Source organism: Erinaceus europaeus, chromosome 21 (assembly GCF_950295315.1).
Source record: "Erinaceus europaeus chromosome 21, mEriEur2.1, whole genome shotgun sequence".
NCBI classification, from domain to species: Eukaryota; Metazoa; Chordata; class Mammalia; order Eulipotyphla; family Erinaceidae; genus Erinaceus; species Erinaceus europaeus.
The window spans coordinates 27,978,854-27,992,358 of record NC_080182.1 but is presented as its reverse complement, the minus strand read 5'-3'; the positions used below and the strand labels follow the sequence as shown (position 1 = coordinate 27,992,358).

General features: G+C 49.3%; 1 protein-coding gene across 6 annotated transcripts in view; it reads right to left on the bottom strand.

Moving 5' to 3' along the window:
- TMEM40 (transmembrane protein 40) overlaps positions 1-13,034 on the bottom strand; it is a 31,135-nt gene extending 18,101 nt beyond the window's left edge. For 2 of the 6 annotated variants that reach the window (XM_060180679.1, XM_060180676.1), the window contains exon 1: positions 12,806-13,030. In XM_060180679.1, coding sequence (XP_060036662.1) covers positions 12,806-12,917 — 112 coding nt within the window. In that variant the 5' untranslated portion in view covers positions 12,918-13,030. Of the gene's footprint in view, positions 1-12,805 lie in introns of all 6 variants that reach the window. The other 4 variants (XM_060180680.1, XM_060180677.1, XM_060180675.1 and 1 more) reach the window with 4 other exon arrangements.
- Between the last annotated feature and the right edge of the window lie 471 nt (positions 13,035-13,505).

The window sequence follows — 13,505 nt, the reverse complement described above, 5'->3', positions numbered from 1 at the left end:
GGACTTTCATGCTGGAGGCTCTGAGGGCCCAGCACCACCATCAGCCAGAGTGGATAACAGCAAGCAGGGTGGGAGTCTGACAGGTGAGCTACCTCCCCCCACTTTTCCATTTAATGAGGTTGCTCCATCCCCGCCCATATTCTGCTCTGAAAAAGAGTAAGGAGGATTCTCAAACCTTAAGACTCAAGAAACGGGGCAGGGGAGACAGCATAATGGTTATGCAAACAGACTCTCATGCCTGAGGCTCCTAAGTCCCAGGTTCAATCCCCCGCACCACTATAAGCCTGAGGTGAGCAGTGCTCTGGTGTTTCTCTCTTTCTCTTTCTCTCTGCATCTCTCTCAAAAATAAAATTAATTAAAAAAAATTTTTTTAAAAAGACTCAAGAACCATCCGACCACAGTAAGTGGGGTCCTCTCTCCATTTCTCTCTGTCCTATCCAACAATGACAACATCAGTAACAACAACAATAATAACTACTACAACGATGGAAAAAAAAAAAAAAGGGCAACAAAAGGGAAAATAAATAAATATTAAAAAATTAAAGAAAAAAAAAGCTGCCTTTCTAGCAATTTCTGTCAGGAAGCCAGGGATTTCCTGGGACACAGACGGGGGAGCAATGTGTCCACCCCTGAGACCAGCATCATGTCAACTACAGGGCTGGTCATGAAGTCCAGGACAGCCTGTGGGGCCGGGCAGACCACAGAGGGACAGATCCCCGGTGTGGCGTCTCCGACACCAGCCCAGGGGCTGTGGGGAGACTTGTCCAAGCTCAGGATCACAGGATCCAGATTTGTAGCCAGAAAGAAGAAAGAATGTGGAGAGAGGCCAGAGGAATGTAGGGCCTTCCCTTTTGCCCAAGCTGTGTCTGCAGTCTCCTCTCTCCTCTCTCTCTGCCACCAGGGTAATCATTGGGACTTGAGGCCTACACCACTCCACTGTTCCTGTGGCCTTTATTTTTCCTTTTTACAAAGAGTGAGAGACAGAGAGAATGACATAGAGAGAGGAGAGACACCACAGCACTGCTCCACCACTCATGAAGCGTCACCCCTGCACAGGGCTCGAACCCAGGTCCAAGTGCATGAGAATGTGTGCCTGCCTCTGGGTGAGGCACCCCCGCACCCCAAAGCCCCTCCACCCCCAGTCCTTTTTACTGCAGAGAAACACTGACTCCTGAGATGAGGTGACTCAGCTGAAGTCTTCCTGGGGGTGGGGATTCCACAGAGGAGACGGATGCCACAAGGAAGGCAAAAAACTGTCTTTCTGGGAGTCGGGCTATAGCGCAGCAGGTTAAGCACAGATGGCACAAAGCTCAAGGGCCAGCATAAGGACCCTGATTTGAGCCCCCAGCTTCCCATCTGCAGGGGAGTCGCTTGACAGGCAGTGAAGCAGGTCTGCAGGTGTCAATCTTTCTCTCCCCCTTTCTGTCTTCCCCTCCTCTCTCCATTTCTCTCTGCTCTATCCAACAATGACGACATCAATAACAACAACAATAATAACTACAACAACAATAAAAAAAGGGCAACAAAAGGGAAATAAATAAATAAATATTAATTTAAAAAAAAACTGCCTTTCTAGCACTTTCTGTCAGAAAGCCCAGCCCAGCTGAGTCACCATGGGTGTGGGGGCCCCTGCACCCACACATCTTGCTAAACTGGATTTCCTCCGCGCTGCCCCATGTCCTCAGCTCCCTCCACCGTCACCAGGTTGCAGAGGGGTGTCAGCTGACAGGGCAAGGCCGTGGCTCCCAGAACTCCCACCCCAGGTCCCCAGCACTCTGTGCCCTCACACTAGCCAGGAGCTGGATTACAACAGGTCTGGCATGAATTGGGGCCTGCCCAAGGTCCTGGGGTGCAGTGGGGCCAGACTGGTTCTAAAACTTTTCCTTTTTAGTTAATTAATCAGTTAGTGTGTTGATGATGAACAGCGGGTGACAGGAGTGTGAGACGGCAGGGTCTAGTTCCACACCACACCCAGCACCACTGTTCTGTGTCCCTACCCTCCCCTGTACAGAGAGAACAGAGAACCACTACAAAGTCTTAGGAAAAAGGGCTTTGTAGGTAGAGGGTAGATGGCATAATGGTTATGCAAGCAGACTCTCATACCTGAGGCTCCAGAGTCCCAGGTTCAGTCCCCTGCACTACCATAAGCCAGAGCTGAGCAGTGTTCTGGTTAAAAAAAGAAAAAAGAAAAAGGGTTTTGTTTGTTCACTGGGAGGGGGTCCTATTGTTTCATCTTATTATTATTATTTTCGCTAGTCCATGCGTATCAGTTCTCTAGATTCCACTTATGAGTGAAGCCATCCAGTAGTTGTCTTTCATCTCTTATTTCGCTAAGCACCGTCACCTCCTTTTGACTCGGGGCAGCTGGAGTCTCCTGGGTCCCCTCAGAGGCTGAGGCAGCTCAGAAGGAGGCAGAGTTCAGCAGGCTTCCCGGCCCAGGGGGCAAAATCACATCCCTGCAGAAGCTGGGCGCCCAGCTCCAGGGCTGTTAAAAATTTCTCTCTGTCCTACCCCATTAAAAAAAGAAATTGAGGGAGTTGGGCAGTAGCACAGCAGGTTAAGCACAGGTGGCACAAAGACAGGCGTAAGGATCCCGGTTTGAGCCCCCGGCTCCCCACCTGCAGGGGAGTCACTTCATAAGCTGTGAAGCAGGTCTGCAGGTGTCTGTCTTTCTCTCCCCCTCTCTATCTTCCCCTACTCTCTCCATTTCTCTCTGTCCTATCCAACAACAATGACATCAATAACAACAACAATAATAACTACAACAATAAAACAACAAGGGCAACAAAAGGGAATGAATAAGTAATTTTTTTTTTTTAAAGTTCTGAAAGGTGAATAACTATCAGCTCGGCGCCCGGTCTGGCAGCCAACACTCGGCAGAGGCAACACCAGGTGTGAGGGCAACGCCAGACAGGGGCGATAGGCACCACGCAGAGCCAACATAGCCAAGGTTCCTGTGAACAGAACAGAAGCATGGAGTCTGCAGCGGAGAAGGGGGCTCATGTCCCCCCGCCCCCTGCTATCCTGGGTCCTCCCCAGAGCAGGGTCCAGAGACAGGAACCAGAGATCTGGGGAGACAGAGACCACCCCCAAGAGAAGTGGCTGGAAGGGAGCTGAGCAGTGGCACACCAGATCAAACGCACATAGTAAGTACTAAGCACAAGGATCCTGCCAGGTCTGAGCCCCTGGCTCCCCACATGCAAGGTGGAAGCGTCACAGGCAGTGAAGCAGGTCTGCAGGTGTCTCTCTCCCTCTCTATCTCCCTGTCCTCTCTAATTTCTTTCTGTCCTAGCCAATAAAATGGGTAAAATGGCCTCCAGGAGCAGTGGACTTATAGTGCCATCATCAAACCCCAGTGAGAACCCTGAAGGCAAAAAGAGAGAGATAGAAAGAGAGAGAGAGAGAGAGAAGTGGCTGGGGGAGCAGAGCAGGGCAGGAACTGGCGGCTCCAGGATCCAGGATGGGGTGGGGGATGGGTGCCTGCAGGGGGCCCAGCAACCAAAACAGGGGAGGTCACCAGGACAGCCAGATCAGGAGCCTTTAGTTCTGAGGCTGGGCAGGTGGCTCAGGAGCAGACCGCAGGACTTGCAAGTATGAGGTCCCGAGTTCCATGTCAAGCAGCCCATATGCTGAGTGGCACTCTCTCCCTCCTTCTCCCATCTGTCTCTCTTTTAAAAAATTATATATATATATATATATATTTTATATATATATATATACTAGAGAGAGAAAGAGAGAGAAGATGAGCATTACTCTGGCTCATGAGGTGTTGAGGATCACACTTGGGTCCTCAGGCTTAAGAGTCGAAGACTTTACCCACTATGCTGCCTCCAAGCTGTAAACAATAAGTGTTTTTTTTGTTTGTCTGTTTCATTTTGTTTTGCCCTTTTTGTTTGTTTTAGAAACTATTAATGTCAAAAAAAAAAATCTCCAAAACACAAGAGGAAAATACTAGCTCAACTATTTGTATTTTTAAAAAGTATTTTATTGAGTCCCCACACCTATGGACATCTAATCTTTGATCAATGGGCCCAGACTATTACATGGGGAAAGCAGAGTCTCTTCAACAAATGGTGTTGGAAACAATGGGTTGAAACATGCAGAAGAATGAAACTGAACCACTGTATTTCACCAAATACAAAAGTAAATTCCAAGTGGATCAAGGACTTGGATGTTAGACCACAAACTATCAGATACTTAGAGGAAAATATTGGCAGAACTCTTTTCCGAATAAATTTTAAAGACATCTTCAATGAAATGAATCCAGTTACAAAGAAGACTAAGGCAAGTATAAACCTATGGGACTACATCAAATTAAAAAGCTTCTTCACAGCAAAAGAAAAAAGACCCCTCACAGAATGGGAGAAGATCTTTACATGCCATACATCAGGCAAGAGTTTAATTACCAACATATATAAAGAGCTTGCCAAATTCAACAACGAGACAACAAATAACCCCATCCAAAAATGGGGGGAGGACATGGGCAGAATATTCACCACAGAAGAGATCCAAAAGGCCGAGAAACATATGAAAAAATGCTCCAAGTCTCTGATTGTCATATAAAAGCAAATAAAGACAACAATGAGATATCACTTCACTCCTGTGAGAATGTCATACATCAGAAAAGGTAACAGCAGCAAATGCTGGAGAGGGGTCAAAGGAACCCTCCTGCACTGCTGGTGGGAATGTCAATTGGTCCAACCTCTGTGGAGAACAGTCTGGAGAACTCTCAGAAGGCTAGAAATGGACCTATCCTATGATCCTGCAATTCCTCTCCTAGGGATATATCCTAAGGAACCCAACACATCCATCCAAAAAGATCTGTGTACACATATGTTCTTGGCATCACAATTTGTAATAGCCAAAACATGGAAGCAACCCAGGTGTCTAACAACAGATGAGTGGCTGAGCAAGCTGTGGTATATATACACAATGGAATACTACTCAGCTGTAAAAAATGGTGACTTCACTGTTTTCAGCCGATCTTGGATGGACCTTGAAGAAATCATGTTGAGTGAAATAAGTCAGAAACAGAAGGATGAATATGGGATGATCTCACTCCCAGGCAGAAGTTGAAAAACAAGATCAGAAAAGAAAACACAAGTAGAACCTGAAATGGAATTGACGTATCGCACCAAAGTAAAAGACTCTGGGGTGGGTGGGTGGGGAGAATACAGGTCCAAGAAGGATGACAGAGGACCTAGTGGGGGTTGTATTGTTATATGGGAAACTGGGGAATATTATGCAATTACAAACTATTGTATTTACTGTTGAATGTAAAACATTAATTCCCCAATAAAGAAATTTTTTTAAAAAATATTTTATTTATTTAAGGAGAGAAAGAGACAAACAGATGGACACACCCCAGAGCCCTGCTCAGCTCTGGCTGATACTGGTCCTGGGGACTGAACCTGGGCCCTCAGGGCCCTTTGCAGAACCCCTGTGCTATCTCCCTAGCCTCCCTCCACTTGATTCTTAACTAAAAGTAGTTCCTAGTTCATGGTCTAGCCCTCCTATGTAACCTCAGCCCAGAATTCAGGTGCCAAATGTCAGGTCCACCACTCGGGGACCCCATGGCACAGAGAGGTCTTTACAGAACTTTCCTCTTGCTCATGTCTGTGACAGATGGCCAATCTGACAAAAGGGACAGAGGATGTTTTTTGTCCTTTTAAGAATAGATGTGAGGGTATGGATCTACCTGCCAACACCCATGTCCAGTGGAGAAGCAATTACAGAAGCTGGAACTTCCATCTTCTGCACCCCATAAAGAATTTTGGCCCATACTCCCGGAAACATAAAGAATAGGGAAGCCTCAGGGCTGGGTGGTGGCGCACCTGGTTGAGTGCATGTGTTATAATGCACAAGGTCTCAGGTTTGAGCCCCTGGTCCCCATCTGCAGGGGGAAAGCTTTGCAAGTGGTGAAGCAGGGCTGCAGGTGTCTCTCTGTCTCTCTCCTTATCTCCCCCTTCCCTCTCAATTTCTAACTGTCTCTATCCAAGAATAAAGTTAAAAAAAAAATAGGGAAGCTTCCAATGGAGGGGATGGGAAACAGAACTCTAATGGCAGGAATTGTATGGAATTGTGCCCCTCTTATCCCACGATCTTGTTATTTGTTTTTATTAATGATTTAATAATCAAGTAAATTTAATGAAAAAAATCGTTTCAAAAAGAACAAATGCGCTGTGTGTAGCTTTACATTTCTTTTGTACAGGCCAGTTTTTAAATTCATATAGGAGGGCATCTTTACAGTTGTTTAAAAACCCATTTCAAGGGAGTTGGGCGGTAGCGCAGCAGGTTAAGCGCACATGGCGCCAAGCTCAAGGACCGGCGTAAGGATCCCAGTTCGAGCCCCTGGCTCCCCACCTGCAGGGGAGTTGTTTCACAGACAGTGAAGCAGGTCTGTAGGTGTCTATCCTAATCTCTCCTCTCTGTCTTTCCCTCCTCTCTCCATTTCTCTCTGTCCTATCCAACAATGATGACATCAATAACAATAATAACTACAACAATAAAAAACAAGGGCAACAAAAGGGAAAATAAATAAATAAATATTTAAAAAAAAATTTTTTTTTAAAAAAGCCCATTTCATGTGGTCCAGGAAGTGGTGCAGTGGATAAAGCACTGGACTCTCAAGCATGAGGTCCTGAGTTCAATCCCTGGTAGCACATGTACCAGAGTGATGTCTGGTTCTTTCTCTCTCTCCTATCTTTCTAATAAATAAAATCTCTTAAAAATAAATAAAACCATTTCATTTATCTCATCGGAGTTTCGAGGGATAGAGGGATTGAGACCAGCCAGAGTGGAGCCCAGGTCTTAGGTGCTGTGCATGGTAAGGGCATGGCATGCTCAGGCATGCAAGTCCGGTACTCTGTCGGCTGAACTGTCTCCCCAGACACCGTGTGATGTTTTAGTGTGAGCCCTGCAGCAGAGTCTGTAGGTGCCTTTTTGTAAGGGATAGACCAGAAGCAGTGTGTCAGAACCGGAAAGGTTGAGGAAAGAGCAGGGGACAGTCCAAGCAGAGTTGGCTCACAATAAATGAAGGCATGTTCTCTGATTATCTTTTAGATCGAAACAGAGACCGAGGCCTATATAGAGCGAGAAAGAGAACAAGACCACAACACCGGAGCTTCCCTCAACGCATCGGAGTCTGGGCTCAAACTCCAGTTGCACACATGACCAAGCAGCACACTATCCAGGTGAGCTATTTTAATGTTTTTTTAATGTTTTTATTTTTTATTTATTGGATAGAGACAGAGGAAATTGAAATGGAAGGGGGAGATAGGGAAAGACAGAGAGACATCTGCAGCCCTGCTTCACCACTCGTGAAGCTCCTCCCAACAGGTAGGGACCAAGGGCTTGAACCCAGGTCCTTATGCACTATAATGTGTGCACTTAGCCAGGTGCACCACCTGGGGAGGTGAACTATTTCACCAGCGCTCTCTGGTGCTCTCTGGTTGGCAGGGGAGCCGCTAAAACTCCAATATTCACAGGACCCCACTACCTTTGGAATTGCAAAGAGAGCTGCTCGGACCCAGTCACCACGGACGTGTGACGAGACACCCTCACAGGGCCCCTCGGATGGAAACAGACCCCAGTTAGAGTGGGGATGTCCCTGCAGGCTCCTCCCAAGAGAAGAGAGACAGGGTCCCACACACTCACAGCGGCACAGCTGGGTGCTGGCCACAAACAGCAGCCACTCAGCCACAGAGAAAGGGCAGGAGGGTCTACGCCCGCAGGACCCACTCTGTTTCTGGCCTGTGGCCTGCGGTGTTGCCGGGACCAAGCCAGGCACCTCTTGCCCACAAGTCCTGTTTGCTGCCACTTCTCCTGACCTGTAGGATCCGTTTGTGTGACCTGCTCCAAAGGAACAAACATGGAGAGTGGACAGAGCCAAGCGGGCACAGGGGACAGGGCGGCGCAAGTGGCCTCTGAGGGACTGGAGCTTCCTGGGGGGGGCGGTTAAGGGGTCGGGCAATGACACATCGAATTAAGTGCACACATCGCCATGTGCAAGGATCCCGGTTCAAGCCACTGACTCCCCACCTGCAGGGTGGGAGTTTCATAAGCAATGAAGCAGGGCTGCAGGGGTCTCTCTCCCTCTCTAGCTCCCTCTCTCCTCTCATTTTCTCCTGTGAAATAAAAATAGAAAGAAAAAAAATGGGGGGAAAAAAGGCTTCAGGGAGCAATGGAGTCATAGTGCCGGCACCAAGCAGCAGCAACAACGCTGGAGGAATAATAATAATAATATCAGTGGTGACAGTTCTGTGACTGTCCCATCGGCCACTGAACTTTAAGTAGCTCTGGGGAATGAACCCAGGGCCTCATGTAGTAGATTCTATCCAGTGAACTCCCTGGTCTAATTCATTTTTATCTCTTATTTTGTTTACTTATTTATAATTTACTATTATTATTATTTGCCTCCAAGGTTATTGCTGGGGCTCAGCACCTATACTATGAATCCACTGTTCCTGTGGCTCTTTTTTCTTTCTTTCTTTCTTTCTTTCTTTCTTTCTTTCTTTCTTTCTTTCTTTCTTTCCTTTTTTTTTTTTTGATACAGCAGAGAGAAATTATGAGGGGAGGGGAGGAGAAAACAGAGAGGAGGGGAGAAAGATAGACAACTACAGACCTGCTTCACCACCTGTGAAGTAACCCCCCCACAAGTGGGGAGCCAGGGGCTCAAACTGGGATCCTTGAGTTGGTCCTTGCACTTCATACTATGTGTACTTAACCTGGTGCACTACCGCCAGGCCCCTAATCTTCTTACTTTTATTAAATGTCACAGAGAGAAATTGAGCAGCAAGGTGGATAGAGAGAGAGAGAAAGAGAGAGAGAGACACCTGCACTGCTTCACCATCCCTGAAGCTACTTCCCCCTTGCAGGTAGGGAGTGGAGGCTTGAACCCAGGTCCTTGAGCTTGGTAACAGGTACAATCAACTGGGTACCACCATCTGGTCCCTGTTTACTACAGGAGAGACAGCACAGCACCATTCCACTGCCCATGGAACTCCCCCACAATGTGGTACCAGGGCTTGAACCCAGGGCCTCAAAGCCCTGGACTATCACTTTAAAAGTGTGGATTGTAGGAGTTGTGCAGTAGCACAGGGGGGTTAAGTGCAGGTGGTGCAAAGTGCAAGGACCAGCATAAGGATCCTGGTTCAAGCCCCCCAGCTCCCCAACTGCAGGGACATTGCTTCACAGGCAGTGAAGCAGGTCTGCAGACATCTGTCTTTCTCTCCCCCTCTGTCTTCCCCTCTTCTCTCTATTTCTCTCTGTTCTATCCAACAACAACATCAATAACAACAACTGTAATAACTACAACAATAAAACAACAAGGGTAACAAAAGGAGATAAATAAATCATTATTTTATAAGTGTGGATTGCACGGCTCAGGAGGTGGCACAGTGGGAGAACTTGAGGTTCCAAGTTCAATCTCTGGTACCATGTATGCCAGAGCAATGCTCTGCTCTCTCTCTCTCTCTCTCTTTCTCTCTCTCTCAGATATTTGAATACATCTTATTTTATTGAAGGGTGACGTGCTTTTCCCACAGTAGTTGCAGGTTGCTGAATTTATCCCCCATAAGCTCAGCTATTTTCACGTGACCCAGAAGCTTTCCCCCTGCAGGTGGGGACTAGGGGCTTGAACCTGGATCCTTGTGCACTGTAACACATGCACTTAGCCAAGTGTGCCACTGCCTGGCCCCCCTCACAGCCATTTTTAAGAGCATTCATGGAACTTCCGAGGCCACAGGGGCACACATGTCTGAAGGCTGTCACTCTACCAAAGCAGCCTGTGTTGTTCTGAGGTGCAATGGCAGCAGGGATGGGGAGGCCAAATGGTGGATGGACACGGCAGGGACCCCAGGGACAGCGCAGGGCTTCTGCTGCTCTGGCTTTAGAGGCCTGATGGCAGTGGCTCTCCAGCCCCAGTGCAGGTGTGTCTAGGTAACAGGGGCCCTGCACACGGAGGACGGGTGGGCCAAGAGCTTGGGGTCCACTCCCTCCCGTGGCCCCTGCCAGCACAGGAGATGAGCCTTCTGGAAGAAGAGCAAACTGGCCCCCAGGCGTAGACGAGGGCGTGGGGAGAATGACACCCCGGGAGGAAGAGACAAGCTCAGTGCCGGGACCACGGCAAAGAAACACGAGTGAGTGGAACCCGACCTAAAGACCAGTTCATGGCGTGTGGACGACACCTCAGTGGGGTGGGCAGGATAGGTCACATGGCAGGGCACCTGCCTCGCTTTGCACACGGCTTCAGTTCAAGTCCTGACACCACATGGGAGGGTCACAACACCAGGGACGGCTCCAGTGCTGAGGTCTCTCTCTCTCTTTCTTTCTCCCTCCCTCCCCCCTTTTTCTGATTTTAGGTCAGGTGACCTAGGAGGTGGTGCCGTGAATGAAACACTGGGCTCTCAAGCATGAGGTGCTGGGGCCAGCTCCCCAGCATGGCGTGTGGCAGAGCCAAGCTCTGGTTTTCTTCCTCTCTCTCTCTCTCTCTCACCAGTCAATAACTTATTCTTTAAAAAGTCAGCCTGGTGGGGAGTCAGGCAGTAGCACAGCGGGTTAAGCGCACATGGTGTGAAGCGCAAGGACCTGCGGCGTAAGGATCCCGGATCGAGCCCCCAGCTCCCCAACTGCAGGGAAGTCGCTTCACAGGCGGTGAAGCAGGTCTGCAGGTGTCTGTCTTTCTCTCCCCCTCTCTGTCTTCCCCTCCTCTCTCCATTTCTCTCTGTCCTATCTAACAATGATGACAACAACAACAACAACTACAACAACAATGAAAAACACCAGGGCAACAAAAAGAAAAATAAATAAATACAAAAATTAAAAAAAAAATTTTTTTTTAAGTCAGCCCAGGAGCAGTGAAATCACATGTGTGAGGCCCTGGCTCTGAGACGAATAAATTAATCCCTAATTAGTGGCAAGAGACCATCCGGCAGAGGCTGCGGTGAGGAGGCCCCAGCCCAGATAGAAAACACTGGCACCCCAGTACTATGGGGGCAACGCCAGCCAGACCTCCACAGATATTTGGGCAGGGTCCTCACTGTTGATAGGTTTGCTTGACTTGACCCTGAAACAGCTCACTCTCCCTCCCCTCTCACTGCCTCCCCCCAACACGTACTGACTCCTTACTCAAGGCACTGAACTTTTTTTTTTGGGGGGGGGAGGGCTGTTTGTAGACGAAATGGAGTAACACAGAAAGTCCAAGGCCATCATTTTCCACATCCACCCAATTCAAAGGAGAGAGGATGGGACCAGGGAGGCGGCTCAGCAGGGAGAGCACAGGACTTGCAGGCATGTAGACCCAGGTTCAAGCCCCAGGTTCACAAGCCCCAGCTGTGCCAACTGAGCAGTTCTCTGGTCTGTCTCTGGAAATGTGTCTCTCAACAGAATCAGTCTTTAGAATGCTGGGCAGTGGCACACCCGGTAAGGCGCACACATTCCCGTGCACAAAGACTGGGGTTCAAGCCCCCACCCCCACCTGCAGGGGGGAAGCTTCGTGAGTGATGAAGCAGGTTGGCAGATGTCTCTCTGTCTCTCTCACTTTCTATCTCCCCCTCACCTTTTAAATTATCTTTCTCCTGTCAAATAAAATAGAAAGCAAAACGCCAGCCTGACTTCCCTGGACAGATGACCTCACCAATGTGTCCTGGAGCCCCGCTTCCCCCAAGTCCCTGCCCCACTAGGGAAAGAGAGAGACAGGCTGAGAGTATGGATCAACCTGTCAACGCCCATGTTCAGCAGGGAAGCAATTACAGAAGCCAGACCTTCCACCTTCTGCACCCCACAATAGCCATGGGCCCATACTCCCAGAGGGATAAAAAATAGGGAAGCTATTAAGGGAGGGAATTGGACACAAAGTTCTGTTGGTGGGAATTGTGTGGAATTGTGTCCCTCTTATCCTATGGCCCTGTCAATATTTCCATTTTATAAATAAATAAAATAATAATAATAATAAATAGAAAGAAAAAATAACAAAGAAAAAAGTGGCTGCCGGGAGCAGCTAGAATCATCACTGTGCAGGCACCAAGCACTATTGATAACCCTTGTGACAATAAAAATAAATAGTAATAAACAAATGGCTCTTTAAACAACACAACAAGAGGCCAATGGGTTGCTGATGGGGTGCTCTGAGCAGAGGGACTCCCTGCATTCTTGACACTGAGGTGGTACAGGGGGGTCCTCTAGAGCACTCAGTCTGGTGAACCCCTGAAAACCATAGGACACGCCCCGCTCCAGGCCCAGCTCTCTCTCCAGCTGAGTATGCAGAGGGCAGCTAACCTAGGAGGTCAGAGCAGGGAACCTGGGGTTATTTGGAGACCTCCATGACCCTTCAAAACTGTCTTTCATGAGGAAGCCCCCAGAGAGGTTATTCTCTCTCTCTTTTTTTTTTTTAACCAGAGCACTGTTCAGCTCTGACTTATGGTGGTGTGGGGACTGAACCTGAAACTTTGGAGCCTCAGGCATAAGAGTCTCTTTGAATAACCATTATGCTATCTACCCCTACCCTGAGCTTATTCTCAATGGGGAAACTGAGGCTCAGAGCTGGCCAGGGAGGTTCTGCTAGTCCCACACAGCCAAGAGCAACAGAGCCAGAAGCAGGTCCCAGGTGACTGCAGTCTCCTGGGGGTGATAGTCATCTTCCCTGGTTCTTCCGGAGATGGAGACCCAGCCACCCCCTCTGACCCTCCCAGCTCTAGAGGGGCTGGAGCCCAAATGCAGGGCCCAAGAAGGCACCCCAAATGGTAGGTCTGCTCCCCAAGCCTGGGCCACACTCAGTCTCCCCCCTGCCCAGCCTCCGGCCCCTCACCTGTGGTCCTGAACCTGCCAGGCTCCACGCTGAGCTGAGGACTGAGCTGAAGACTGAGGTGGATGGTATCAGGCGGGCAGGGCGGGCAGAGCTGACGGAAGGGGTGGAACATGCCGAGCCCTGGGCCCTGTCACCTCAGCCCCTGGCATTCCTTCCTGCCCTCCTGACTATCAGCCCCAGGCCTTCCTGTCTGATACCCCAGACCGCAGATGGGGCACCCCAGACCCCACCCCCAGGGACCTGACTGCAGGGGGCAGATGTGTGGCATGGGGGAGGGGCATGTAGCACCCCAGGTGCCAAGTTCTGGGTGGGAAGGGTGTGGGGCACATCCCAGGGGCTGCATCCTCTCTGGTGCTGACTCAGTGCCCAGCCATCTGGGCCATCCTGTCAGTGCAGGGGGAGACAGGGGTGTGTGTGTGTAGGAGGCTGAGAGGACAGGGTTGGGGGGCTGGGACACCCCATGGCCAGTAGTGTTGAGGAAGCCAGCAGAATACTCTTACCACTGTGTGCAGATGGGGAAAGCCCAGGTCCCCCAGGGGCAGGGCCTGCCCCCCTCCCCCTGCTCAGCTCTCTCTGGTTGATGGAACACTCCAGAAGCATACAGTAGGCGTAGGGATCACACACAGAGACAGGTCATGACAGGTCCTGTGAGGGTTAGCAGTTCCCCAGAGGCCTTCCTGGAGGAAGTGTCATCCAGATC